This window comes from Tupaia chinensis, unplaced genomic scaffold (genome assembly GCF_000334495.1).
Source record: "Tupaia chinensis unplaced genomic scaffold, TupChi_1.0 Scaffold149922_1, whole genome shotgun sequence".
NCBI classification, from domain to species: Eukaryota; Metazoa; Chordata; class Mammalia; order Scandentia; family Tupaiidae; genus Tupaia; species Tupaia belangeri.
Window position 1 is genome coordinate 1,497,789 of NW_006209766.1, and position 27,686 is coordinate 1,525,474.

The 27,686-nt window shown below is 53.3% G+C and overlaps 5 protein-coding genes across 18 annotated transcripts in view; 3 read left to right on the top strand and 2 right to left on the bottom strand.

Annotated features, from left to right (window-relative positions):
- The window catches only part of KMT2B (lysine methyltransferase 2B), a 26,699-nt gene extending 18,431 nt beyond the window's left edge, over positions 1-8,268 (top strand). The window contains exons 32-41 of the mRNA XM_027769525.1: positions 25-244; positions 327-416; positions 491-600; positions 6,173-6,310; positions 6,395-6,469; positions 6,568-6,745; positions 7,035-7,142; positions 7,254-7,337; positions 7,464-7,593; positions 7,677-8,268. Coding sequence (XP_027625326.1) covers positions 25-244; positions 327-416; positions 491-600; positions 6,173-6,310; positions 6,395-6,469; positions 6,568-6,745; positions 7,035-7,142; positions 7,254-7,337; positions 7,464-7,593; positions 7,677-7,952 — 1,409 coding nt within the window. The 3' untranslated portion in view covers positions 7,953-8,268. The remainder of the gene's footprint in view (positions 1-24; positions 245-326; positions 417-490; positions 601-6,172; positions 6,311-6,394; positions 6,470-6,567; positions 6,746-7,034; positions 7,143-7,253; positions 7,338-7,463; positions 7,594-7,676) is intronic.
- Positions 8,269-8,632: 364 nt separating this feature from the next.
- IGFLR1 (IGF like family receptor 1) lies at positions 8,633-13,815 on the bottom strand. 11 transcript variants are annotated; one of them, XM_014585437.2, is made up of 10 exons: positions 13,697-13,762; positions 13,237-13,459; positions 12,809-12,964; positions 12,640-12,737; positions 12,344-12,466; positions 12,139-12,234; positions 10,610-10,784; positions 9,967-10,151; positions 9,372-9,708; positions 8,634-9,290 (listed from the first exon to the last, which is right to left on the bottom strand). In XM_014585437.2, the coding sequence occupies exons 5-10, from the start codon at positions 12,365-12,367 to the stop codon at positions 8,965-8,967; spliced, it is 1,143 nt and encodes a 380-aa protein (XP_014440923.1). In that variant the 5' UTR covers positions 12,368-12,466; positions 12,640-12,737; positions 12,809-12,964; positions 13,237-13,459; positions 13,697-13,762; the 3' UTR covers positions 8,634-8,964. The 11 variants fall into 11 exon arrangements, with proteins under 11 accessions (XP_014440927.1, XP_027625299.1, XP_014440929.1 ...); XM_014585436.2 differs by having other exon boundaries at positions 13,671-13,747; XM_014585440.2 differs by lacking the exon at positions 13,237-13,459 and having other exon boundaries at positions 13,697-13,815.
- Positions 13,816-13,854: 39 nt separating this feature from the next.
- PSENEN (presenilin enhancer, gamma-secretase subunit) lies at positions 13,855-15,196 on the top strand. Of its 2 annotated transcripts, XM_006171651.3 has the most exons (4): positions 13,855-13,948; positions 14,084-14,236; positions 14,632-14,736; positions 14,926-15,196. In XM_006171651.3, the coding sequence occupies exons 2-4, from the start codon at positions 14,176-14,178 to the stop codon at positions 15,063-15,065; spliced, it is 306 nt and encodes a 101-aa protein (XP_006171713.1). In that variant the 5' UTR covers positions 13,855-13,948; positions 14,084-14,175; the 3' UTR covers positions 15,066-15,196. The 2 variants fall into 2 exon arrangements, with proteins under 2 accessions (XP_006171713.1, XP_006171712.1); XM_006171650.3 differs by lacking the exon at positions 13,855-13,948 and having other exon boundaries at positions 13,955-14,236.
- Positions 15,197-18,170: 2,974 nt separating this feature from the next.
- On the top strand, positions 18,171-24,482 carry LIN37 (lin-37 DREAM MuvB core complex component). 3 transcript variants are annotated; one of them, XM_014585425.2, is made up of 9 exons: positions 18,171-18,388; positions 22,104-22,179; positions 22,370-22,420; positions 22,737-22,766; positions 22,848-22,933; positions 23,019-23,185; positions 23,987-24,127; positions 24,217-24,290; positions 24,359-24,482. In XM_014585425.2, the coding sequence occupies exons 1-9, from the start codon at positions 18,355-18,357 to the stop codon at positions 24,438-24,440; spliced, it is 741 nt and encodes a 246-aa protein (XP_014440911.1). In that variant the 5' UTR covers positions 18,171-18,354; the 3' UTR covers positions 24,441-24,482. The 3 variants fall into 3 exon arrangements, with proteins under 3 accessions (XP_014440911.1, XP_027625292.1, XP_006171715.1); XM_027769491.1 differs by lacking the exon at positions 18,171-18,388 and adding an exon at positions 18,712-18,931 and having other exon boundaries at positions 23,019-23,125; XM_006171653.3 differs by lacking the exon at positions 18,171-18,388 and adding an exon at positions 18,714-18,931.
- Positions 24,483-24,535: 53 nt separating this feature from the next.
- On the bottom strand, positions 24,536-26,934 carry HSPB6 (heat shock protein family B (small) member 6). The gene is made up of 3 exons (XM_006171652.3): positions 26,704-26,934; positions 25,668-25,790; positions 24,536-25,354 (listed from the first exon to the last, which is right to left on the bottom strand). The coding sequence occupies exons 1-3, from the start codon at positions 26,899-26,901 to the stop codon at positions 25,187-25,189; spliced, it is 489 nt and encodes a 162-aa protein (XP_006171714.2). The 5' UTR covers positions 26,902-26,934; the 3' UTR covers positions 24,536-25,186.
- Between the last annotated feature and the right edge of the window lie 752 nt (positions 26,935-27,686).

Here is a 27,686-nt window from a genome sequence, read left to right on the forward strand (position 1 = left end):
TCCGTGGTGTGTTGCCTGGGGTAGGGGTGGTCCGCCCTGCCCCGCCCCCCCCCCCCCCTCCACTGACGCTGGTATTGAGCAGTGGGCCCCCAAGCCCACCTCGCCAGGCCATCCGCGTCAAGAGGGTATCCACCTTCTCTGGCCGTTCCCCACCAGCACCTCCCCCCAACAAAACTCCTCGGCTGGATGAAGATGGAGAGTCCTCGGAAGATACCCCCCAAGTTCCAGGGCTTGGTAGCAGTGGGTGAGTGAGTGCTAAACTGGGAACGTGGGCAAGAAAGGTGGACAGAAGGCAGTTCAATATTCTTGGTGTTCTTCTCCATCAGGTTTAGCCGAGTGAGGATGAAAACGCCCACAGTGCGTGGAGTTCTCGACCTGGATAATCCTGGGGAGCCTGCTGGGGAGGAAAGCCCTGGGTGAGTGGCCAGGCCCCTTCATGGGGGTTCTGGAACTTCTGTCCTTTCCCCTCCTGACAGGTTTCTCCTCACAGGCCCCTCCAGGAACGGTCCCCTTTGCTGCCACTTCCAGAAGGTGGTCCTCCCCGGGCCACTGATGGTCCCCCAGACTTGCTGCTTGAGTCCCAGTGGCACCACTATTCAGGTAAGAACTGGCCTTTCCCTCTTAACCCTCTCACCACTTCCTTTCCTCTGCTTGCCTTAGCCAAGCAGCTGAAAGACAATTGATTCACTGTAAAAAAAACAAAACAAAACAAAACATGTACACCTATTGGGTACAAGACTGAGGCTGAGTGCTAGAGTTAAAGAGATGCCCTTGGGGAGCTTATAGCCTTGTAACAGGAACAGACGTGAAGATGACATTTCAGCTCCAGGTGAGAGGTTTTTCTGAAAGTGCTTAGTCCAGCATGCCCAAGCGCCCAGAGGAGGGCTTAGAACCTAGTCCACCAGGGCCAGACAGTTAGATGCCTCATAGTACCAAAGACGAAGTTCTGAGGATCATCCAGAGAAGATGGAGCCCACATGGGGGCCAGAGAGCACGCCAAGCCTGTAGGGTCAAGGATTAGGGTAGTGTGAGCAGGTGGTACGGAGTGGGACGCATGTTGTGTCAGAGTCCAGAATTGAAGGTGAGGAAGCCAAAACAATGCCCAGGAAACCCCCCACCCCACCCCAAAATCCAGCTAAGGCTCAGGAGGAGGCTGTGGGGCAGCCATTTAGAAATGTTTTGACGTGAGAGCTGCAGCAGCAAAACCAGGTGTGAAGAGAAGGGTGGTTCTGTTTGGAAAAGGAGGAGGGAGGGGGTGGTGATTGGTTTTGAACAAGTTACCCGAAGATGAGGATAGAAGGTGAGGTAGGTGTGTATTAGTACACAGGGGTGAAGTGCTTGGAGTAGTTTTGGCTGGTGGGCTCGAGCTGGAGCTCTCTGCTGACCATGGAGGGCAGTGGGGAGATTGAGTGGGCTTTGGCTGATAGTTAAGCATCCTGAGGCTTGGAATTTGTTATGGCCCAATCCTGTCCAGCTGTTTGGATTTTCTCATTGCATAGAGCGAGCTTAGCTGCTGAGCGTGGAAGTGGAGCAAGAGGCTGCTACCGGGATCAGAGATGGCGTGAGGATATGGCATGGCCATGACAGACAGGTCCTGCCCTTAGGAACTGTACCACTGTTTGGTAACAGGCACAGACACAGGTATTAGCAAGTGCACTGCAGAATAGGATGAGCACTGTGCAAAAGAAAGCAGTGCAGGCCAGCCGATGGCTTGGTGGTTAAACCAGCTAGCTCCAACTGTGTGGTTCGAGTCCCAGGCTCAGCAGTTTGAAAAATACTGGGCATGTGTATGTGCGTGCCAGCTGCACAGTTCAAGTCCCAGGCCCAGCAACTTGAAAAACTTGATGGGTACATGTGTGAGCATGCCCAAAATCCCAAAAGGAGAAATGGAGTAGGAATTGGAGTATGATCATCCACCATAGTGGGTGCCTTCTCACTTTCTCTGTCTCTGGTGAGCACATGCATTCTCTAGCAATTAAATAAATAAATAAAGGACCAGCAGAGCAGATGGCATAACAGTTACATTGCTGGACTCCCACATGGCCTACCACAGTTTGAGTCCTGGACCTGGTGGCTTCAAACTAAGCCAGGTACTTGTGTGTGCATGCCCAAAATCCCAAGGAGGAGAATGGAGGAGATGGGGTTGTGGCATGGCCATCCCCCCTGGGGGGTGATTTCTCTCTTTCTGTCTCTCCAGCAAGCGCACATTTTGTTTTTTGAGCAAAAGTCTCTCTGGAAAAAAAGAAAGGAGCAGTGTACCTGGGCAAGGCCCTTGTAGCGAGTCCCGTTATGCTCAGGGAAACAGTGAAGGTGAGGATGACGAGAGGGGTAAAGGAGGAGATGGGAGGAGTTGTGAGACATAGACCCTGGGACACAGAATCTAGGAGGTGGTGAGAGTCACGTAGCAGGAGTCCAGTTCCATATCTCACTTAGGTCTGCGGAGGCTGTATGGGCAGGTTGGCCCAGAGAAGTGGTATGGGGAGAGAGAGAGTTGCCATGAGTCCTGCCATTCCACTCAGACTTTTGTGCACTCCTCTCCCCAGATACAGTGGTCAGACCTCAGTTTGCATCCTGCGTTTGGTGCAGCTGATCCCTCCCTGGGAACAGTTTCTTCCCCTGTTTCCTGGACCCCATGGACTCTTCTTACCTACCAGTCATGCCTCCTCATTGTCCCAACCTTTTAATTTTGGTTTGCTTCAGGGCTTTCATTTTTCTGTCTCTATTCTCTCCCAGATATTCTCATCTAGTTTCATGGCTATGAGTCCCATCTGTATTTTTTTGTTTGTTTGTTTTTGTTTTTTTGCTATAGGGTGCATGCGCTTGCCAGAAAGACAGAGACAGAAAGCGAGAAATCAGTCCCCAAGGGGGGATGGCTACGCCGCAATCCCTTCTCCCTTCTCTTCTTGGGATCTTGGGCACACACGCACATGCCCCCCGCGTGAGTTTAAGCCTCCAGGTCCAGGACTCGAACTGTGGTCGACTACATGGGAGTCCAGCGATATAGCCATTATGCCAACTGCTGGTCCCAGTCCCATCTGTATTCTGATAGTCCCCAAATTGCTCTCTCATTCCTAGACCTCGTCTCTGAGCTCTAGGTTCCTATATCCTGATGCCTCCTTGCCGTCTCCAGCAACAAATTGTGAGGGGGTCAGCAGGGGAGTGTCTCTACAGTCTCCTGAGCACTCAGCCTTTACCCGAAACTCCTTTAACCTCAGCTGCCTCAGCAACTGGTAGTTTATCCTAGTTATTTAGGCCTCGTCTCCAAAGTTGTCCTTGATGCCCCCACCTTCTGTCACATCTGTATCTACTACATCAGCAAGTCCCATCTGCTGTTCACCTCTGAGAATGTCCTTAAATAGCTCATAACACACAATCTGCTTGCTACCATGTATATGGCTATAGGGTGCATGCGCTTGCCAGAAAGACAGAGACAGAAAGCGAGAAATCAGTCCCCAAGGGGGGATGGCTACGCCGCAATCCCTTCTCCCTTCTCTTCTTGGGATCTTGGGCACACACGCACATGCCCCCCGCGTGAGTTTAAGCCTCCAGGTCCAGGACTCGAACTGTGGTCGACTACATGGGAGTCCAGCGATATAGCCATTATGCCAACTGCTGGTCCCAGTCCCATCTGTATTCTGATAGTCCCCAAATTGCTCTCTCATTCCTAGACCTCGTCTCTGAGCTCTAGGTTCCTATATCCTGATGCCTCCTTGCCGTCTCCAGCAACAAATTGTGAGGGGGTCAGCAGGGGAGTGTCTCTACAGTCTCCTGAGCACTCAGCCTTTACCCGAAACTCCTTTAACCTCAGCTGCCTCAGCAACTGGTAGTTTATCCTAGTTATTTAGGCCTCGTCTCCAAAGTTGTCCTTGATGCCCCCACCTTCTGTCACATCTGTATCTACTACATCAGCAAGTCCCATCTGCTGTTCACCTCTGAGAATGTCCTTAAATAGCTCATAACACACAATCTGCTTGCTACCATGTATATGAGCTTATATTTGCTGTATTTATAGAAATATTGTGCATGTGGTAAAAGTATACAGACAGTGCTAGCCCCATAGTGCAGCTAGTAAATGCCACACATAGGAAGCAGTATTCTACATGGTAACCATGATTCAAATCTCAGCCTTAGCCAATTTTGTTGTTGCTTTGTTTTGAGAGATTTTTGCTATAGGGTATGTGCACTTGCTGGAGAGAGAGACAGAAAGCGAGAAATCACCCCCCAGGGGGATGGCAATGCTGCAATCCCTTCTCTGTTCTCCTCTTGGGATTTTGGGCAGACATACACATGCGCCCAGTATGAACTTTAAGCCACCAGGTCTGGGACTCAAATTATGGTAGACTATATGAGAGTCCAGTGACATAACAATTACACCATCTGCTGGTCTCAATTAATTATTATTACTATTTTTTTTGGGGGGGGAGGTTTTTGCTATAGGGCGCATGTGCTTGACAGACAGAGACAGGGAGATAGAAAGTGAGAAATCACCCCCCAGGGGGGATGGCCACACCACAATCCTTTCTCCTCCATTTTCTCGGGATCTTGGGCATGCACACACACACACACCCGGCATGAGTTTAAGCCACTGGGTCCGGGACTCAAACCGCGGTTCACTACGTGGGAGTCCAGTGACATAGCCATTACGCTAACTGCTGGTCCCCCAATTAATTAATGTTATTTTTTAAAAATATTTAATTTTATTCATTCATTTCTTTTAATTTAACTAGAGAGAGAGAGTGGGAAAGTGAGAAAGCAAGCCACCAGGTCCAGGACTTGAACCATGACTGGCCGTGTGGGAGTGTCCAGTATCTTAAACACCACTCCACCTGCTGGCCCCGCAATTAATTATTATTTTTTAAAAAAAATTTTTTTAGAGATGTTTGCTTTAGGGCTTGGGTGCTTACCGGAGAGACAGAAATTGAGAAATCACCTCCCTAGGGGGAAGGCCATATCACAATCCTTTCTCCACGGTTCTCCTCTCAGGATTTTGGGCATGCATGCACACATGCCTGGCTCACACACACATGCCTGGTGTAAGTTTGGGTTTTTCTGAGAAGTTTTTGTTATAGGACGCGTGCGCTTGCCAGAAAGAGACAGAAAGTGAGAAATAACCCCCGGTGGGGGTGGCCATGCCACAGTCCCTTCTCCATTCTCTTGAGATGTTGGGTATGCATGCACACGTGCCTGGCATGAGTTTTAAGCCACTGGGTCTGGGACTCAAATCGTGGTCAACTACATGGGAGTCCAGCGACATAGCCATTATGCAAACTGCTGGTCCCATGCCTGGCGTGAGTTTTAAGCCACCAGGTCTGGGACTCGAACCATGGTCGACTATGGGGAATCCAGCAATGTAACCATTATGCCATCTGCTGGCCCCTAATTAATTAATTATTTTTTAGAATTATTTTATTTATTATTATTATTTGTTTTAATTTGACCAGAGAAAGTGCGAAAGCAAGCTGCCAGGTCTGAGACTCGAACTGCTGTCAGCGTGTGGGAGTCCAGCATCTTTAACCACCATGCCACCTGCTGGCCTCTAACTAATTCTTTAAAAAAATAAATGCATGGGCAGGCCAGCCTGTTGCATGGTGATTAGGCACTGTATCCCATATGGCTGCCTGCATGGTTTGAGTCCTGGACCTGAAGGCTTGAGAAATATGCCTGGTGTGTCCCCAGATTCTGAGAGAAGAAGGGATTACAATATGGCCATCCTTCCTGGGGATGATTTCTCATTTTTCTCTCTGTTGCTCTCTGGCAAGCACATGTGCCCTCTAGCACATTAAAACACACACAGAGCAAAACACTTTCAGTATTTTTAATTTTGTATTTTTAATTTGTGTGAGAATAATGATTGGTAGATGGGTGTTTATAGTACATTAGATTTGAATGAGCCATAGGTATATCCTGCAAAGCCAAAACTTGCCAGCCTCTGGAACTACTCTTTTGGCTGAGAAGTCCTGCAGGAGAGGAATCCTTAGAAAAAAGTAACACCCATCCTGTAGGGCTCACTGGACAACTGGAGCAGGAGGCAGGCATCAGGCCCTAGTATCTCTGCTTGTGCTTTGGGGGAAGAGAGAGCGGTTATCTGCTGGGAGGACAGTGGGGAGCCACGAGCTTTTGAATCCAGAAAGGATGATCCTCACCTACTGTCATCTACTCCTTGGGGGACCAGGTGAGGCTTCAAGTTCTGAGGAAGAGCCTCCATCCCCAGAGGACAAAGAGAACCAGGCCCCCAAGCGGTCTGGCCCACATCTGCGCTTCGAGATCAGCAGTGAGGACGGATTCAGTGTGGAGGCAGAGAGCTTGGAAGGTGAGTTGGTTGTAGCAGTGGCAAGGAGGGGAATGTCTCGTAAAACATCATCCTGACTTGACTCTGACCTTGCCCTCTCTCCAGGGGCATGGAGAACTCTGATTGAGAAGGTGCAGGAGGCCCGAGGACATGCCCGGCTCAGACATCTCTCCTTCAGCGGTAGGTGGTGGGCCCACAAGGATGCGGAGGGCTGGGATGACTGTGAGGGCAAGATGAACCCTTCACATGACCACTGTGTCCTCAACTTTCCTCCTCAGGGATGAGCGGGGCAAGGCTCCTAGGCATCCATCATGATGCCGTCATCTTCCTGGCAGAGCAGCTACCTGGGGCCCAGCGCTGCCAGCACTATAAGTTCCGCTACCACCAGCAGGGAGAGGGCCAGGAGGAACCACCCCTGAATCCCCATGGGGCCGCCCGGGCTGAGGTCTATCTCCGGTGAGAGTTCTGGAGTGTGATGCTTGGGTTGGGGATCTATGGAAGATCTCAAGGACAGTTATTAAATCTGTATAGATTGGAAACTGAGACTTGGGGAGGAGACACTAGGCCATACCAAGAGTTATTTCTAGAGTTCACATCAGAACTCAACCTGTTTCCCTTTCCTGTGTCTTCAATAATACATTTCTCCTACCCTGTCGGCAGTGAGCCCAGGCCAGAGAAAGGGTAGGCAGCATCTCCACAAAGGAATGACTTTGAACCTCCTTCCTTCCCTCCCTCCCTGCTGCAGGAAGTGTACCTTTGACATGTTCAACTTCCTGGCCTCTCAGCACCGGGTACTCCCTGAGGGGGCCACCTGTGATGAGGAAGAGGATGAGGTGCAGCTCAGGTCAACCAGGTCTGGAGAACAAACGGGTGTTGGGGGTAGTCTGGAAGGGTTCTAAAGAGTGACCAAGGTGGAAAGACATCATTCCTGGGTACGAATTTATGACATTGCTGTCGCCACCAGACGTGCCACCAGCCTAGAACTGCCTATGGCCATGCGCTTTCGCCACCTCAAGAAAACATCCAAAGAGGCTGTTGGTGTTTACAGGTTAGTGGGGTTGGGGGGGGTTGAAGGATGCCCCTTGGGTGGATGGACAGGGCCCTGGATGGGATGCTTCCTGGCTTCTGCCCCCCTGCCCCCTGAATTTTCTCCTCTGTCCATCCAACTCTGCAGATCAGCCATCCATGGGCGAGGCCTGTTCTGTAAGCGCAACATCGATGCTGGTGAGATGGTCATCGAGTACTCGGGTATCGTCATTCGCTCTGTGCTGACTGACAAGCGGGAGAAGTTCTACGATGGGAAGGTGGGCTACACAAGGTCGATGAGGTAGATGAAGCAGGTGGCCCATGGGGACAGAGCGCCTGATTGCCTCCTCTCTCCCCATAGGGCATTGGGTGCTACATGTTCCGCATGGATGACTTTGATGTGGTGGATGCCACGATGCACGGCAATGCTGCCCGCTTCATCAACCACTCATGTGAGCCCAACTGCTTCTCCCGGGTCATCCACGTGGAAGGCCAAAAACATATTGTCATCTTCGCCCTGCGCCGCATCCTGCGTGGTGAGGAGCTCACCTACGACTACAAGTTCCCCATTGAGGATGCCAGCAACAAGCTGCCCTGCAATTGTGGCGCCAAGCGTTGCCGTCGGTTCCTAAACTGAGGCCGTAGCTGCCCCCCAACAATCCATCCCCTCCCCCCGCTGCCATCTTGCCCATAGCCTGGGGGCTCCCTAGTTCCTCGCAGAGTGTCTCACTCCAACCCTCATGTTCAGGGTGGATGTGGGCATGCAGGTGGCAAGGGCCCTGCCTCTTCCCCTCCAGCCCACCCAGCAATCGCCCCCTTCCTGACCTGGGGGCCCAGGATGTAGATATTGTACAAAAGTTTCTAAATCCCTTCTTTTCTATGCACTTTTTTATTTAAGAGGGTGGGGTCCCAGGTGGGAACCCCCCACAATAAAGTCTGTCAATGTTTGGAGAGATGGTCTTCCTATCTGTATGGTGCTGGGGGGCAGGTAGGACCTTCCTCTTCTCACCTCATACCCATCCTGAGCCAAGTAAGTCTGTCAGCTTCAACAAGTAGTTGAGGCCATTAGAAGTGAGTTTGATGGGAACCAGCAGTTAGCGTAATGGCTATGTCGTTGGACTCCCACATAGTCGACTGCGGTTCGCATCCTGGACCCGGTGGCTTAAAACTCACGCCGGGCTCGTGTGCATGCCCAAGATCCCGAGAGGAGAATGGAGGAGAAGGGATTGCGGCGTGACTATCCCCCCTGGGGGGTGATTTCTCGCTTTCTGTCTCTATGTCTCTCTCTGGCGAGTGCACGCGCCCTATAGCAAAAAAAAAAAAAAAAAAGTGAGTTTGAGATCTGTTAAGGCTTCAGAGCACTCACTACACATCCTGCACATTTTAACTTGGGACACATGTAGGTGAGCTATCCCAGCGATAGCAGGGCTGTTTCTCGGAGGGGTTGCTGGTTGCCCAGAGGTACCTGGGGTCAGCTCTCCCATTTGTCGTGTATGTTGGAATGGGCTGCCCTTTTGGGGGAGGGGAATTCAGTTATCTGTTGGGTCTTGGCCTACTTAGGATTATACTTCCAAGAAGGCCTCAGTGAGGACCAGTGACAGCAGGCATTTATTTCCGGGGAGACTTTATTGAGTCTTAGACCTGGCAAGTCAGGCAAGCTTGGACAGCACCTGAAGTGCATCTGCCCGCCCTATTTGGGCCAGATATGCTCCAAACTGGCCTAGAGAAGCAGAGGGCTCCCTTGCCACCACCATCTCAATCAGGGCCTGCAGTGGTGAGCGACTGGGCCGCAGTGAGTAGGCAAAAGTGGACCAGGCAGCAGGCAGCCCATACCTCGCAGCCAGGTGTCGAGTGGTGCCACAGGCCATGCCCCCTCCCGGGCCAGGCTCAGGGTCTAGCAGCACAATCAGCTCCTCCAGCACCTCCAGTTCATCCAGAAGGCGGGACAGAGGCTGTGACTCAAGGCTTGGCAGCTCTGTGGGATGGAGGGAGAGTAAAAGGAGGAAGAGGGGGTTTCCCATCCACCTTCCACAACCTGGGCTCCTCCCCAGCTAACCTCGACATAGGAGTGGAAGCAGCGAGACCTTCCATGAGTTCCCAATCTCCGATGCCTCCAGGGCACCTTGGGAGCTGTGAGTGTCGGGGCCTCTACAAACGAAGGCAGGATAAGGGAGGGTGACAGCGTTCCCCTTGGGCCGGCAGCCGTGCCTCCACAGGATAAGTAAGATCACCGTCAAGGTGACCAGCAGGACCAGTACCACAAGCAAGGCCTGCAGAAGCACATTATGTTCAGGTGTCCTCGAGAAACTCGCTGGTGAGCTGGGCTCCGGGGAGCTAGAGAAGCTCGTTTTTCCAGTTGTCAGAGGACAGGACTCCTTGGTGGGGACCGGCCTCTGGGAATAGGGGTTTGGAGTAAAGAGGGAGGCCATACCCTACTTCTCTATAACGCAAACCTCAGTCCACCTCCCACCTCTGCCCCTCTACCTTAACCCAGTCCCTCCTCGAGTACTGTGGCCTCGCCCCTCCTCTTCGATAGGGCTACAGACCCTATCAAGACCCATACTCGGCCCATCTGACCCCAAGCCACGCCCCACGCCCCCTCCCTACGTCTGGCAAGCCTTTACCCAGGCCGTCGGGAGTCGGACTATTACCTCGCTGCAGCGCCTCAGGGTTCTGCCAAGGCTTCCGGCGGGAATGGGAGCCGTGACTCTGCTGTTGCAAGGGCTACACAGCTCCGCGCCATCGGGGTTGCACTGCCCGGGAGAACACTCTTTGTACGGGTACGTTAAGAGATCGCCGGAATCATTGAGCCCACAGTTTTCCACGAACTCGTAGTCTAGGGGAAAGACAGCCTCCAGTCCCGCTTCCTCTGCACTAGCGACGCCCCTTACCCTTTTCCCTAGCCCAGTAGACCCACCCACTCAAGGCTACTCACCCAACCAGTGCTCGGTCCCCTCTGCCTCTCCACACAGGCCCCGCCCCCTTCCCCGACCCAAAGCTGGTCTTGATCCTTTCATTCCAGTTACCCGTCCCTTGCACCGCCAACACCTGGCTTAGTCTACGCACAGCCCACCATCCCTCCTAAAATGTCACATCCCTTCGTTACACTGTCGCAATGCACAGTCCCCTTCCGTACCGGCTCAGTCCACCATCCCTGTCTTATCTGCGTAAAGCCTACCGCCTGGGCCCCTAACCAAGCCTCAGTGGCGGTTACCCACAGACTTCGCCCAGTTCCCCACTGCCTATCACTGCCTTGCTCCGCCCGGATTTATGTATAACCCGGTCCCTCCTCACCAGGGCAGGGGGGTGGGCCGAAGCGCTGCAGGCAGCTGCTGCAGCACTTGTTGTCTAGGTTCCAGTATTCAAGGCGGCCGCAGTACCTGGAGGCTTCCGGGGGTGCTGCCTGACCCAGAAGCAGCACCGCTGTGAGGAGGCAGCCTCCGGGTCCCATCCGGTCAGGGCCTGCAGCCTGGGGTGGGGGTGGGGGGTTGACAACAGGCACTTCCAACTACAGCACCTCTATTGCAATTTTCAGGAAAACCAGTCAGAAAAGGTAGCAGAGGATATATACAGGCACGGAGTTCTCAGGTCCCTTTGACAGCCAAGAGTCTACCTTCCAGTCTATTATCAAGAGAGGCCCACAAGGCCTCAAGGTGGGTAAGAGGACCTAAATTGTGTGAATTCACATCCCAAAGCTGCCCTCCTTTTTTCATCCCTAAAATGTGATAGCAATAGTACCTGTTTAATGACCTAATTGGAGGATTAGAGCTATTACAAGAAAAGCACCCTTCGAACAGCACCTGGCTTACGGCAAAATCAATTTAAGTGTTAGGTGTTAGCAACCCACATCTCAGGGCAGCAGCATTAAGGACCCAGCCCTCACTCACTGGAGACTCCCTCTCAACTCCCAGGCACCTCACCTTTGCTCCTAATCTCCCCACTAGAAATCCTCCAACCTGCCCTAACCAGGTGTCACCCCCTTGAAGAAACCTCAGATCTGAGTGCCTAGGTTTCCAGCAAAGGCATCCCGGCCCCTGCAGTGCCATTAGAGTCCCAAGCCCCAAGCCTGCTACTTCCCCACCTGTGGTCTGAAGTTCCTCAGCCGAAGTTGTGGCCGGAGCCTAGACCTGACTTCCGTTTTTATCAGATGTGGGTGAAAGGAAACTTCAGCCCACACCAGGCTCAACAAAGATCTAATCGTCACTATGGACCTTTACAAGAGGAGGGGCAATTGGGGAAGTTCCCTGTGTTGAATAGATTACACTGTGGAGCCCCAGAGCCTGGGGAAAATGGGGCTGCAAAGTGAAGGGGGCTTTGGGGAGGGGTCCTGGCCAGGAATATCTGTGCCCGTCAAGGGTTGAGGACAGGAAGCCAGAGTTTCAGAAGCGGCCATGCTGGTAGTCTGGGAAATGCCACCGGTTCTGTCTCAGGGACAGTGGCCAGGATGAGACATTGGGGGTGACCTGAAGACCTGAGGGGAGAATTGAGTTAGAGCTGTGAGCAGTGTTGCAAAGATCCCCAGGCCCGCTTCTCTGCTCTGGGACCAGGCACAGCAAATGTTGAAATAACTAGAGTTAACAGGAGGTGGTCTCAAGACAGGTACTCAGGGGCCAAGAGAGAGTTAGAGAACCAGGCTGGTCTTGGATTTGGAACTCAGGCTGCCTTTGGGGGTGAGATTTAAGTGCTGGTCTCCAGATGGGGCTCAAGACTATCCTTAGGCTATGAGTGTCTTGGGACACCGTAACCAGAGTGTAAGATTAGGCTCATCTCAGGTAAACAGGTCTTAGGATATGACCTATCTTGGCAGACTAGTCCCAAAGTACCTGCCCTTGGGTCCCTGACCATAGAGCTGCCCCCAGAAGTTCCTGGGAATTGGTTGCAAGTGCATGTAGTTGCGGAAGCTGCCATGGGAATATTACCTGGGTAGAAAACAAATGGAAGAAAGAGGCTGTTGTCACTGACAATCCCTTACCTCACATTCAAGAGTCTGGGACTTCAGGTACCCACTTCACCCTTGTACTACCATACCCCATCTCGTATTGCCAACAGCATGACTCCCTGAAGTCAGTGGCAGGAGATAGCTCAGCATGCACAGCCACAGCGTCTACTGAGTTTGTCCACTGCCTGCTCTGCATCTTCCTCCTGCTGGAACTGGGGAGGAAGTCAGTCAGGGTCAGCAGCTGGAGATCTTCAGGGGACTGACTAATTAGCAGCTCTAGATCTGGACTGGATTTAGTGGTGGACTTCAAGTTGTGAAGCTTCAGTAGTGGCCATTAGGCACTGAAATGCCTCCACCTCAGCTGTAAGGAGGGGACAGCAAGCACCTTGACATAGACATTGCCCACGAGAAGATCCCCCAGGTTGTCACACACATTCATTTCTTCAATCTCCTCATAATTCTCTGCACTTCTGTGAATATCTCCTGTGGAAGAAGGGGAAGAACTCAGTTGAGCTGGTCCACAAGATACCCAACCTCCTCTTGCCCATCCTCACCTCAAAGAAGTTATCATAGTGTTCTTGTGCCTCCACGTTGCTCACGCGAGAAGGGTGAATTCAGAAGGTGGCCTGCTGAGAGCTGTCCACCCTGCCTCCACGCCTGGTCCCTTACAGTGTGATCCGGCCGTCGTTTGAGCTGTGTTCTGTGGATTTCTGTATAGGGGGAGCAGCACTATGGACCGAAGAGAATTTCAAAGGGGCCGGCCTGAGTTCAAGGGGCGGGGCCTGAGCCGGAGGGCAGGGCCGCATGCAAAGACCAGGGTGTGAAGACTGCGGGGAAACTTGCACCAGAGAAGGAACCTAAGCATTATGAGTGCACTGGTGATGCTTGCCCCTAAGAAGCTAGAAGAGGGAGGTAGGGGGAGACACAGCAATGATGGGCAACCTAGGGGTGGAATAGGTACATTCGAGATGCGGCCAGGTACCTTGACCGGGAAAGGCCAGCAGGTTGGGGGAGGAACCTGCGGAGGTCAGATGAGGCCTGCGATAGGTGGGCCTTAGAAACCGGAAAAGGCGGGACCTCGTGAAGATGAACAACAGAAGTGGAAGAACCGGGAGGCGTTAACCCGTGGGACTCTGTACCCGGTCCCTGGCTGAAAGTCAGTTTGTTGAAAAGCCGGGAGCATCGGTTCCCTTGCCGGTTGGCCTCTATCTTAAAAAGAGCAATTTATCCTGGAAGAGGTGCAAAGACAGAGGAGAACCGAGGGCCGGGGAGGCCAGATTCCCTAGAAACACCGCCCCGAACCGTGCAGTCAACAAGGGCCCAAGTGACGCGGTCCTGGTCCCCGAGAGAACGCTCCCCGCTCCCGTTCTCACTTGTCCTCAATCCCTAATAACGAAGACATTCAGCCATTTTTACCCGAACCCTCCAGCTCTGCTCCTTACGTCACTTCCGTTGCATAGGAGCGTTGGGAGGTGTAGTTCGCGGCTGCCTTGAGGCGCTCATCCCCGATCAGAAACTCAAGTGGTCCAGTGTGTTGGAGACCTACGGCTTTCAAATCACCCACAGGCGGTCTCTGACAGCGCATGCGTAAAGCCTTGCCTCCGAAAGACTACAGGTCCCAGAGACCCTTGCGGCATCTCGCGCGAACATCCCTAGTTGAAAGTAGCAAAGGCCGGAGGAAGTAAGCTCCAGTGGTGAGTTGGGGTCGTTTCCCGCACTCAGTAAACATAAAGAGCTTTTCAACCCAACCGCCTTGCTGGCAGAGGTGGACTTGTCCATTTTTCAGTAAACCTGCCCATAAATTTACCTGATTTGTCGTGTCGTAATAGGGGCGTGGTTGTTCGTGCTCCTTCTGTCATTTACGGACAAGGCTCGGGGCTTGCCCGGCGGGCCCTTGGGACGACCTGGTCCCAGCGCAACTATGAACTTGGAGCGGGTGTCCAATGAGGAGAAGTTGAATCTGTGCCGGAAGTACTACCTGGGTAAGGGCCGATCCCCTAGGGTATCCGGAGAAGAGTGGGGACTGAATCAGAGCACCTGCGGGAAGAGGGCCCAGAGGCCTGGGTTCGTGGGTCTACGAGTTGAAGCAGCCAGGAACGCCGGCTCCGGGGTCTGAGGGAAGGGGGAAGGCGGGTCCTGACAAAGGAGCACTTCAACTTCTGGGTACCGAGAAAGGGGGGAGGATGGAGAAAGAAGAGCCTTTCTCGGGACTCCTGCCTTTCTCAGTCTTAAGTGGGTAGAGACCCCCCCAGGAAGGAGCCAGGATTCCTGAGCTCCTGACAGCAGACGTCTCCACTTGAACTTGGGTATGAGAGATGACATTGAAACAGATCTAAATGGGCTTGGGGAAGATCCTCATGTGTGTTTTTCTCCCTAGGTGGGTTCGCTTTCCTGCCTTTTCTCTGGTTGGTCAACATTTTCTGGTTCTTCCGAGAGGCCTTCCTTGTCCCGGCTTACACAGAGCAGAGCCAAATCAAAGGCTGTGAGTCTAGGGTGTAGATTAAGGGAGGCTATCCAGTGGGAGACGGGGAAGCTGGGAGTCTCGGTGGAAGGGGATGATGGAGACTCCAAAATTCTGTGGCTCTGTGGGAGAGAAGAAAGGACTAGTCCAGGGGAGTCCAGATAGTAGCCAGAGGCCAACCCCCACCCCCACTCCTGTTCCCCGTTACAGATGTCTGGCGGTCAGCTGTGGGCTTCCTCTTCTGGGTGATTGTGCTCACCACTTGGATCACCATCTTCCAGATCTACCGGCCCCGCTGGGGCGCCCTTGGGGACTACCTATCCTTCACCATACCCCTGGGTACGCCCTGACAACTTCTGCACTGGCTGGGGACCTGCTCATTCTCCCAGGATGGGCTCCCCTGCTTTAAACTCTTTCTCAAGACTTGTTCCCACTTCCCATGTTCTCTGCTGACATCCCTAATAAAGGACCCTAACTTTCAGTACTGGCCTCCTGAGATCTTTTGGAGATGGAAACATGAAGTTATTAGTAATTTTCTTTTTTATTTTTTTTTGAGAGATTTTCACTGTAGGGCGCGTGCGCTCGCCAGACAGACAGAGAGAGACATAGAGACAGAAAGCGAGAAATCACCCCCCAGGGGGGATGGTCACGCCGCAATCCCTTCTCCTCCATTCTCCTCTTGGGATCTTGGGCACGCACGCACACGCGCCCGGCGTGAGTTCTAAGCCACCGGGTCCGGGACACGAACTGCGGTCGACTACGTGGGAGTCCAGCGACATAGCCATTACGCTAACTGCTGGTTCCCAATTAGTAATTTTCAAAAACATTCATTGTGCGGCTTACTTTGTGCCAGGCTTAGTGCTTCACATATTATGTGCACTTTTTTTTTTTTTTGAGAGGTAGTTGCTATAGGACGTGTGTGCTCACCAGAAAGACAGAGCGAGAGAGAGAAAGAAATCACCCCCACAATCCTTTCTCTTCCATTCTCCTCTCAGGATCTTGGGCACGCACGCACTCATGCCCAGTGTGAGTCTCAGCCACCAGTTCCAAGACTCGAACCGCAGTTGACTACATGGGAGTCCAGCGACGTAGCCATTACGCCAACTGCATTATGTGCATTTTTTTTAAAATTATTTTAAATTTTATTTATTCATTTACTTATTTTATTTTGACCAGAGAGACACATAGAGAGAGAGAGAGAGAAAGAGAGAAAAGCCACCAGGTCCAGGACTTGAACCATGGTTGGCCACATGGGAATGTTCAGCACCTTAACCACCACGTCACCTGCTGGTCCCTTATGTGCATTTTTTAAAAACATTATTGTATTTAACTTTATTACTATTATTTTAATATTTCCAGTGAAATACACAGAGAGTGTGAGAGGGAAAGTCAAGAAAGAAAGCCTCCAGGTCTGGGACTCGAACCGTGGCTGGTCACGTGGGAGTCCAGTGCCCTTAACCACCATGCCTCCTGCTGGCCCCAACCTTTTCTTTTTTTCCCCACAGAATACTATTCATCACCCTCTGAACTAGGAACTTGCCTGCTTAAGAATCCTATTCACAGATCAGGAACCAAGAAAGGAATAGTGCTGCTTTTTCTAGGGGTTACTATCTTGTATTGGTAGTTGTGAATTTAAAAACATGACTTTCCTCCTCTGGGCCTTAGTATTCTCATAAGTGCAGATCACCATAATACCTCATCAGATTTATCTGGGCAAAGATGTATGTGGTAAATGGAAGTTTCTCCTCTGAAGGAGATGTTGTCTACAGTAATAGAATATTTTTTTCCAGTTGGATTTTTGCTGTAAGATTTTTGCGTGTGATCCGAGACAGAAAGTGAGAAATCACCACCTAGGGGGGATGGCCACACCGCAACACCTTTTCCTGCATTCTCTATATGGGCTTTTGGGCACATAGATGCATGTGTCTGGTGTGAGTTTTAAGCCAGTGGTTCCAGGACTCAAACCACAGTCAACTATGTGAGAATTCAGCAACCGTAACCATTACGCCATCTGCTTGTCCCAATAATAGAAATATTAAGAGCTTTTTCAGAGGTGCCCTCTTCGAAAGATCTTATTTAAAATTTCAATCTCAGGGCCAGCAGTGATATGGTGGTTAAGGTGGTTGGATTCCCGTTGGCCAGCTGCATGGTTCAAGTCCCAACCCCAGCAACTTGAAAGTATAGTTAGTGCTTGTGTGTACATGCCCAAAATCTCCAAAGAAGTGGAGGAGAAGGGATTGCACTGTGACTGCCCCCCATGCCAGGGAGTGGGGGAGTTGCTGTCTGACTAGAATGCATGCTCCCTCTAGCAACTCTAGCGAATTGTTTTTTTGTTGTTGTTATTGTTTTGGTTTTTTGTTTTTGTTTTTTCAAAAAACTAGAGGCTAGCAGGTGGCATGGTGGGTAAGGTACTTGATCCCACATGACTGACTCCACAGTTTGAGTCTTGGACCTGACAGCATGAAGAACACTTCAGTTGCATGTGCATGTGTACCCCAAATCCCAAGAATGGAGGAGAAGGGCTTGTGATATGGCTCTCTCCTTTGGGGGTGATTTCTCACTTTTGCTCTGTCTCTCTGGTGAGTGCATGTGCCCTATGGCAGAAATCTTAAAAAATAATAGTAATAAAAATCAGTATGCTTAACCCTGTGGCCTGGTGGTTAAGGGGTCCAGATCCCATGTAGCAGAGTTTGAATTCCAAATTCCGGTGGCCTGAAAAAACATTCCAGGTGTGTGTTCATACCCCAAATCCCTGAAGTATGGGGGAGAGCAGATTGTAGCATGACCACACACCATTGGGGCAGGTAAGTTCTCCCCTTCCCTGTCTGTTCCTCTCTGGTGCTTGCCTGCACCCTCTAGCAAATTAAGAAATAAAATCTAAAATTTCAGTCGCCTTGATAATCCTTATGTCTCTTTTAGACTATATTCTTTCTCCTATCACTTTTCATTTAAAATGTTTACTTATTGTCTATCCTCCATCCTCTAAAAGAGAACCTCCTTTAGGGTAAGGATTTTTGTCTGTTTTGCCTACTGTGGTGTCCCTAGTCCCCAGAAAAATAGTCGGCACACTAATTCAGTATTTGCTAAATGGAGAAATGAGATTAAGAAGTATCTGGCACCTAGCCAGTGAGATTCCCATAGTTAGTTAAATCCCATCAGTAAGTAAATTTGTGTCACTAAAAACCTGTAACACTACAAGTCCCAGAAAGCCTCGCGACGCACGGTCTTTTGTCCCGCCGCGCCTCCGCGCCCTTAGCGGGCCGAAGCTCCGGAGCTAGAAACTACACCTCCCAGGAAGCGCCTTAAATTGTCGTTGGTTTGTTTCCGGAAATGGGGCCCCAGGAGGGTGGAACTTAAAGCTGGAGACGACAGCTGCAGCTGCCAATTGGTCGGGGTATCAGATTGACGGCTTCACTGACTAATAGAAGCAAAGGATTACGGAAGAGCCCGCCCACAGAAGGGGACGAAGGGAGGTGGCAGCGACGGCGGCGGCGGCAGCAGGACCCTACTCAGGGCGTGGGTCGTCCTCACCCGAAGCTTACCTTTGACCTCTCCCCGCCAGCCTCTGGCCTTTATTCGTGACCCTAGACTCTTTAGGGGGCTCCTCTGATCCAGGTAGCCAGACCCCGGACCAGAACCATGTTCCCCGTGAAGGTGAAAGTGGAGAAATCAGGTGAGGACCCCGAGATTGGGGACCTGAAGGGGATAAATTTGTGTCACTAAAAACCTGTAACACTACAAGTCCCAGAAAGCCTCGCGACGCACGGTCTTTTGTCCCGCCGCGCCTCCGCGCCCTTAGCGGGCCGAAGCTCCGGAGCTAGAAACTACACCTCCCAGGAAGCGCCTTAAATTGTCGTTGGTTTGTTTCCGGAAATGGGGCCCCAGGAGGGTGGAACTTAAAGCTGGAGACGACAGCTGCAGCTGCCAATTGGTCGGGGTATCAGATTGACGGCTTCACTGACTAATAGAAGCAAAGGATTACGGAAGAGCCCGCCCACAGAAGGGGACGAAGGGAGGTGGCAGCGACGGCGGCGGCGGCAGCAGGACCCTACTCAGGGCGTGGGTCGTCCTCACCCGAAGCTTACCTTTGACCTCTCCCCGCCAGCCTCTGGCCTTTATTCGTGACCCTAGACTCTTTAGGGGGCTCCTCTGATCCAGGTAGCCAGACCCCGGACCAGAACCATGTTCCCCGTGAAGGTGAAAGTGGAGAAATCAGGTGAGGACCCCGAGATTGGGGACCTGAAGGGGACCACGAGGCTGATCAGAGTATAGGAGTGCGGATAGATGGGATTAGGGCGAAAAGGCGGACTACGTGACCTTCCCCTGCAGCCCATGTAACGATCACGATTTCAGGAGGCATTGGGAGCTTGCTGCCACCTTCATACCCTCCGGGTGTGTGCTCGAAGTAGCGCTGAGATCGAACGGTGGTGGCCCAGGCAGTGTGCAGTAAGACATGGGGATTCCGAGCCAGCGCCCTTTCGGCTCCCGCTCAGGTTCCCCGTTTCCAGAGGGGCATGATCAGACCTGCTGTGAGCCTGAGTACAGGGACTTTCGGCCCTCCGTGTACTCTCTCAACACTCCTAGGAAGTGGGCAGTGAGGGAGATGAAGAAACGAGGCCAGAAAGAGAGCGTTTGGGTCGGTGCAGAGCTGACGGAAACCCAGGACTGGAATGGAAAGGGCGGCAGGAGGAGCAGGGAACCCAGACAAAAAGATAATAGTACAGTGATGTAGGGGGTAGGTGGGATAAGTGCAATAAGAGGACAAGACGGGAGCGGGTAGGGAGATCAGGAGTAGGACAGGATGAGGGAGAGAGCCATGAGGAATCAGAAAAAGGGAATAGCACTGAAAGAGGCCTGGCAGGGAGCCTTGTCTGGCTTGTTCAGGGAACAGTAGGGAGGCCAGCGAGGCTGGAACAGAGTTTGAGGAGTTGGAGGCAAAGAGGTGATCCAGGGGTGGAGAACAGCATTTGTGGACCCGAACGAGGACTTTTGCTCTGAGGGAAATGGGGAATCAAGGGAGGACGTTGAACTAAGGAATGAATTAACCAAGGTGCCTCCAAATGTCAAAAAAGGCTTGTGGGGCAGGGGCCTGACCACAGATGATGGTGAGAAAAGGTGTGGATGGCCTGTAAACAGCAGACTGAGGAGTGCAGACTCCACCCTGGGGAGCGCTGTGGAGTTCTGGAGGGTTCTAAGCAAGGAAGACGGAAGTCCAGTTTGGTTGTTTTAGGAAGATTCCCCTGACCACCTTGCGGAGGGATCAGGAGGGCAGACAGCTGGGAGCCCAGGCAGAGGAAAAGACAGGGCCAGGGTGAGCAAAGTAGGGAGTGGGTGGATGGGAGAGACATTCAGGGGACCAACCGGACAGGCCATGGGCTTGGTGGGCTGCAGTGAGCGAGGGTGAGAGATGTCCTAGGGGTGCCACTCTGGGTGGGGGGTCCTGGAAGAGGAGTAAGTTCAGAGAGATGCTAAGGGGTGTGGGACCCAGGAGCCTGTTGGGGGAGGTACAGGGACAAAGGTGTGGGCATGATCTATATCCTCTGTTCCCACCCAAGGCTCTTTGCTACAATTTCAGCTGTCCCCAGCCCCATCCCTACCTGCCACCCAATCTTTCCTCTGAGTGGTGTTGGGAATCCCTGTGTCTCCTGGTCTCCCTAGGAAGTCCCAGGGCTGGTAAAGCATGTCCCCATGTTCCCTGAGGCTCTGAGCACTTGGATTAGAGCTCCTACTTGTCAGAGGGGGATGTAAACACCCAGAGTGAAAGAAAAATACTTGCGACATCCTCAGTTCCTAAGTTCTGTGAGGAAGGGAGCAAACATGGGCTGACAGGGCCAGTCAGGGCCTGTGCGACACACAGGAAGGTGGGCCTAGACTTCATTTCTTGGGGAAAAAAAAGGCCTAGTGGTATTTTAGGTGAAATCTCCCAGTGTTTAAATGTCACCTCATTTAGGTTTACTCAGATTTAAAATAACACCACTGCCTCAGCCGAAGTAAATAGGTCTGGGGGCCAGATTCTGCACCCATCGTCTCTGCCTTACAACTTCAGCTTTGGAACCAGACAGTCTTGAGTTCAAATCTCCAGTTCTGCAGTCTCTTTTCTGTGTGATTTTGGACAGGTGGCCTAATGTATTCTACCTCAGGTTCATCTCTATTAAATAAGGATAAAAATCTTATTTCCTTCTGGTCCAGCAGGTGGCATTGTGGCTAAGGCAGTGGATCCCAAATGACCGACTCCATGGTTCAACTCCTAAACCCAGTGACCTGAAGAAGAGAATGGAGGAGAAGGGATTGCAGCATAGCCATCCCCCTTGGGAAATGATTTCTCACTTTCCTGATTTCTCCGTCTCTCTCCAGCAAGCACATGCACCCTATGACCCCCAAAAATATATTTTTAAAGGAAATTTTATCTCCCTCCAAGTGTTATTATAATTCAGTGGGTCAGTGTGTGTAATGTGCTTGGAACAGTGCTTAGCCCGTAGTAGGCACTCCATGCTAATTATGATCTTTTTTTTCCTTTTTGAGAGTTTTGTTTTGTTTTTGTTTTGTTTTGTTTTTGCTATAGGGCACGAGCACTTGCCAGACAGAGAGACAGAAAGCAAGAAATCACAATGTTGCAATTCCTTCTCCATTCTCCTCTTGGGCACACATGCACATGTGCCCAGCCTGAGTTTTTTGTTTTTTGGGGTTTTTTTTCTTTTTCTTTTTTTTTTTTTGAAAGGTTTTTGCTATAGGACAAATAGGCTCGCCAGAAGGACAGAGAAAGACAGAGACAGAAAGCGAGAAATCACCCCCCCCAGGGGGGATGTCCACACCACAGTCCCTTCTCCATTCTCCTCTCGGGATCTTGGGCATGCACGCACATGCGCCCGGGTGGGTTTAAGCCACCGGACCTGGGACTTAAATTGTGGTCGACTACGCGGGAGTCCAGCAACACAGCCATTACGCTAACTGCTGTTCCCCGCCCGGCCTGAGTTTTAAGCCATCAGATCCAGGACTCGAACTTAGTTGACTAGGTAGGAGTCCAGCGACGTAACCATTACGCCATCTGCTGGTCCCACTTATGATCTTTTAAGAGGCTCATATACAGTATAAGTTTATTTACATCTTGCAGCAATTATAGTGTAGAGGTGAGGAGACAGGCTCAGGAAGGTAAGATACTTTGCCATATCTTATGTCACATAGTGAGTGAAGGGAGGAGGGGGGAACAGCCCTGGAACTCAGGCCTTTACTCATTGCTTCAGTAGTCTCTGCCCACTGCACCCTTTCAGCACACCTGGGCCTGACCGCAGGATTGGCCGAGTGGAGAACATGCGTGCTCTCCTCCGGCATGGTCAGCTGCCCACCCAGGTGGAACTGGGACTGACTTCCAGTTGGTACTCCCTCCCCAGAGTTGGAGATGGCCAAAGCCCGGAACCAGCTGGATGCAGTCCTGCAGTGTCTGTTGGAGAAGAGTCACATGGACAGGTTGGGGACCTGCTCCAGCATGGGGTCACAGTGCATGGAACCTGGCAGGATGAACCCTCTTATCTGGGTGGATCTGGGTGGGACCCCAGGGGCTGACTTGGGGAGGAAGGCGTCTCATGGGGAGGCCGCTCACTGCTTTCCCATTCTGGGCCCTCGGAATCCCAGGACAACAATTCTCTTCTGCTCCCAGGGAACGCCTGGATGAGGAAGCTGGGAAAACCCCGTCAGACACCCACAATAAGTAAGTTTTTTTGATGGGGTCTGGATCTGAATCTGTGGCGGGTGAGTTCTTCCTTCATCCAAACCCTAACCACTACCCTGTGCTTCCTCCATCATAGTCCTATCCACCCTGCATGGACAAAGTCCCCATGGCAGAAGAAGCCTGGGTTCCTCCTGGTTGGCACTGAGAACCCCAGGGGTGTGGGTGGGATACTCAAGGGGTAGGTGGGTTCATGTGGAATTTCAGGCTTAATACCAATATGCCCAGGGTGCCTTTTGAGGGAGTTAAGGAGGCATCTGTTCCAGTCAGACTGCTGACATTCTGTCTCTCCCTTCAGGGACTGCTCCATTGCAGCCACTGGCAAAAGGTAAGGTGCAGGGGCCCCAGCCTGCTGAAGAGAGGTTGCCAGGCCCTGCCCTGGGCCTGACACCCCTCACTTCCCACATAGGCCATCTGCCCGCTTTCCCCACCAGCGGAGGAAGAAGAGGAGGGAGATGGATGAGGGGCTGGCTGAGGGAGGGCCACAGCGATCCAGTGAGTAGGCAGTAGTCCTGAAGGGTGGACAAGGGCCAGGGGGTTACATGAAGATATTCACATTGCTCTTCCCGCAACTCCCCAGACACGTACGTGATCAAGCTGTTTGACCGGAGTGTGGACTTGGCCCAGTTCAGCGAGAACACACCGCTGTACCCGATCTGCCGCGCTTGGATGCGCAACAGCCCCTCAGTGCGTGAGCACGAACGCTCTCCCGGCTCTCCGCTGCCCCCTCTGCCTGAGGACGAGGAGGTGGGATGGGTGCCCAGCTTCCAGGGAGGGCCTTGGGTGGGCAGGCTCAAGGGATCTGCCTGCAAGCTAGCAGGGGAGAGGAGCACAGGTTCCTTTGTCCCTCAGATGAATCCTGGATCAGGTGAGGCACAGATGTGCACCCTTAGGCAGGGGCATGAGTGGAAGTCCTTAGGACAGACATGATCACCTGACCTGGGGGAGAGGGAATGGGGTTCCCCTGGGCAGACAGATAAGTCCTCCAATATCAGGGGTCCCCAAGAGCTGAGGGGCCAGACAGGTGTCCTTAGTGCAAACAGGTGTGGCCATCTGGCCTGGGGGAGCAGAAGGTGACCTGCTGTGCTGGACAGGTATAAAATGAGGGTCCATAAGTCATCTGGCCAGAAAAGTAGATGGGGGTTCCCAGGGAAGACATATACAATTCTGGCCGTCAAATATGGTTAGCAATCCCTACAGCAGACCTAGCCCCCTGCATGAAGAATGGTGGAAGTCTCTAGGTGCCATGACCACCTAGGTAGGACCCTCTGGGACAGACAGGCATGACCCCTGGGCTGACAGGTGCAGTTGGGAGTCCCTGGACTAGGCAAGGAAGGATGGGGTCCTTAGTCTGCACAGAGGATGAGTCCCTGGAGACACCTGACGCCCAGCTGTTTAAGGTATCAGCCCTTCCGACATGATTCCTCTAAATGCAAGTCCTTTGGTGAGACCCTCATGTCTCTCGCCAGTGAGAAGGGTAAGAGAGATGGCGTGTATACTCCCGGCCTTCTCACTTGTGGGCCTGTTATGGGGCCCTTATATCTCCAGGGTTCAGAGATCGCCAACAGCAAGAGTCATGATGTGTACAAGTTGCCCCCACCCACAGCCCCTGGACCACCTGGAGATGCCTGCAGGTCCCGCATTCCCTCCCCGCTGCAGCCTGAGACCCAGGGCACCCCTGATGATGAGGTGAGTGTGCAAGGTTGGCCCAGGGCTACAGGGGATACACTACGGGACTTGGGGAATGGCCACCCAGCCCAGCCTCTCTATCTATGTAGCCCTCTGAGCCTGAGCCTTCACCTTCTACCCTCATCTATCGCAACATGCAACGCTGGAAACGCATCCGCCAGAGGTGAGCACCCCCAACCTGCCTCCCCCACAACCTGTTGCAACTGCTGAGCTCTCCCTCTACTTCCCTAGGTGGAAGGAGGCATCTCATCGGAACCAGCTTCGGTACTCAGAAAGCATGAAGATCCTACGGGAGATGTATGAGCGACAGTGATGTTCCCCTGGCCCCCAACCCCAATAAACATTCTTGACTCCACTCTGGGCTCTGCTCCTGCCCATCCTTCCCACCCAGACATAAAGGAGTTGGCACAGTGCTAGCGCATTTATTGGAGTGAGCCTAGGCAGGAGTGGGGGTAGGGCAGCAGGGAATGCAGAGGGAGGAAGGGAATGAAAGAACAGCTGCTCACTTGGACTCTGGAGGGTAAGAGGAGTGTGGATGGTGGGCTTAGGGTAGTGGAGAGTCTGGTCTCCGGCAGGGAGAACAGATTTGGAACCAGGCCTGGATGGTCTGGGGTGCTTGAGGTCTGCGCAGTCTGGGACATTCAGGCACTGTGGATGATTATGCCAGGAGTGGGAGCTGGACTGTCTGCAGCATAAACGTGTCAGACTGGGGGCAGCGATGGAAATAGGATGTGGGTGTGTCTTCATAGAGTTAAAAAAGAGGTAAGTAGGGAGTCCTGAGTGTTGCTGTGTGGCAAGAAACAGGTCGGTGGGCATGAGGCACTGAGGGCTGAGTAGTACTTGTAGGTGTTGTGATGCAGTTGGAGGGGGAGTGTAAGGGGACTGTCAGTGGAAGGGTCTAAATGATCAAGGTTGGATATAGGGTAGAAAGGTCAGGGTAAGATCCCAGACTGGGTGAGAGGACGTCTTGGCGCGCTCGGGACATCTGGCTGGGCGGAGTCAGATCGGCTTTAAAGGGGAACCTGAGGCGGCCCCCAGGGTTCAGGCACGCCTGGACCCCTACTTGGCGGCAGCTGGTGGCGGCAGTGGGGCCTGGGCCGACGCTGGTGCGGCCTGGATGGATAGGACGCCCTCGGGTGACAACGCGGATGTCACGGCTGCAGGGTCCACGCCAGGCGGCAAGCGGTAGCGGCGATGGAACTCGCGCGCGACGAATCCGTGCTCATCCTGAAAGGAGAAGTTTGAGCTCCGCTCCTTCTATAGGTGCCCTGCCCATCCAGATTATGAGTTCCGGCTCCGCCCCTTCGGTCAACCCATCCAGACTACGCAATCCAGCTCCGCCCCTTCCTGCAGGTGCCCCGCCCCCCCGTCGATCCATCCAGACTATGCGACCCGGCCCCGCCCACTGCGGTAGGTGTCCCGCCCCTCCCGTCTGCACCTTCGAGTTGGAGATCTGGCCCCGCCTCTTCCCATAGGTGTCCCGCCCCCCTGGTTTGCCCATCCGAGTACACGATCGGGCCCTCCTAGGTCCTGGGCTCACCGGGCGCTCCTCGTGGCGTGCATGCACCTCCACGTGGTCGCCAACCACCTTGACAGCGATTTCCTCCGGCGAGAAGTGCTTCACATCCAGCAGCACCGAGAAATGGCCGGGGTCGGTCGGCACCTACGCACAATCGGTGCGGGGGCGGGACTGTCAGGGGGCGGGGAGAGGCTCCGGGACCCAGCGTGGCCCCGCCCCTCTGGTCGCTCGGTTCCGGTGCTAGGGCAGACCTTGGCTTCCGAAATTGAGGCGTCCCCTTTCCTATTCCGAGGCTTCGGGGTCAAAATAGATCCTCTTTCCCCTGTAGTCGCTGGAACTCCACTCTCACCTAGAGTGATGAGGCTCCCCCACCTTCACAGGATGGGGAGGCCCGCGCCCTCCCCCAGTGTCGACGACTCTCTGTAGTCCCTCCGCCCCGCTCCCCCCCACTGATTTCCACAGCGCGCCTCCCCGGAGTCCCTGGGCCCCTAGCCCCACCCCGACCAGAAATCGCCAGCGTGCCTCTTTCCGCAGTCTCCAGAGCCCTCTTTCTGCCCTCCCACTCATGTCATAGGTCTCCTGCGCCCTCAGCAGTTACTGGTACCCTCCCCCGACTTCAGAGTGGCCAGCCCCCACCCCAACACACACACCCCTCCAAAACACGTTGGTCACCACACCCAGTCTCCAAAGTCTTTTCTCAAGACTAACAGTACATTCCATATCCTTGGAAGTCACTGCCCCCCCCCCTTTTTCCAGATTCCCTGGGTCACCACCTCTTTCAATCACTAAGACACCATCAGAGTGACCGCTCCCACCCTATTAGTGCCCCAGCACGTCCACCCTCCTCAGAGCTAATGAGACACCCCGGTAGAGCAACGGGGACCTTCCTCCCGCTTCAGTAACCTGGCCTCTGAGATCCCGCACTCGGGGACTCCGAAAGCCCCTGAGTGGCCAGACGCTGGTCCCCACTCGAAGTCGATAGACGTCCCCTCGCCCCCGAGTGACCTAGACCCCTAGCCTTAAAAGTGGACCAATACCCCTCCCCCAGGCCTGGCACCTGGGCGGCAGGCAGCGCCACGCTGGGTGCGCGCAGGTAGTAGGGGGCGAGCGCTGCGGGGCAGAGCGCAGCCAGCTCGGCTTCGAGCAGCCCCTCGCCGAAGCGCTGGTCAAAGAGGCGTCCCGGCGCCGAAATTCCGGGCACCGGGGCTGAGGCGCGGCGTAGCCACGACGGCTGCACAGGCACGGGAATCTCCATCCTGTTCCACCTCCGCAGTGCCCCAGCGAGTGCAGGCGCCGATTTATAGTGCGCCCCGTGCCGGCCTCCGGGGGGCCGCCCGGGGACACTGGGACCTGGGCCAGAACCGGCCATTAGTAGAGCCTTATTTAGAAACCCCAACAATGACTTGGCCATTTATTAAACGCCTACTGGATACCTGGCAAAGACTGCCAGAGAGGTGTCATTAAGATTCCCCTATTTCCGAAGGGGAAAATAAGGCTGAGGGAGGGATGCGGAACCCAGGCCCCAAGAAGCCCTCTGCAGAGCTTCTAGGCCCTTCAATCCGCCCCCGCCTCGCTGGCAGCTCTGAGGATGACGCAGATGGAGGTCTTAGGAGCAGATTCCGAGAGAATGTTGTAGCTGGGCCGGGCTGTCAAGAGGACACAGAACAGACCCTACCCCCATCTCAGTCGGGCCTTGGGCTCAACCCCTTGGCGGGCAGGGCCTAATTTTGTGCCTCTGACTCAGCTTCAGGTGCGCAGCGGCGGGGGGCGCGAGCACGAAGAGTCCGGGCTGGCCCCCCAGGGGCCGCGCGCCGGGGCCCGAAATAGCTCATTTTGATCCCGCTACCTCGGCAAAGAGCCCAGGCTTGGCAATAATTGCAGCCAGCTGCTCCTGCAGCAAGAGGGACATAGTTACATGACCGTGAGGACAGGCTGACCGTCCTGACTGATGGAGAGATGACGGTTAGAAAGGGCACAGACTCTCCGGTCACCCCGGAAACGGGAAGAACGGTAGTTAGACTGGAGACGGGACAAGACTAC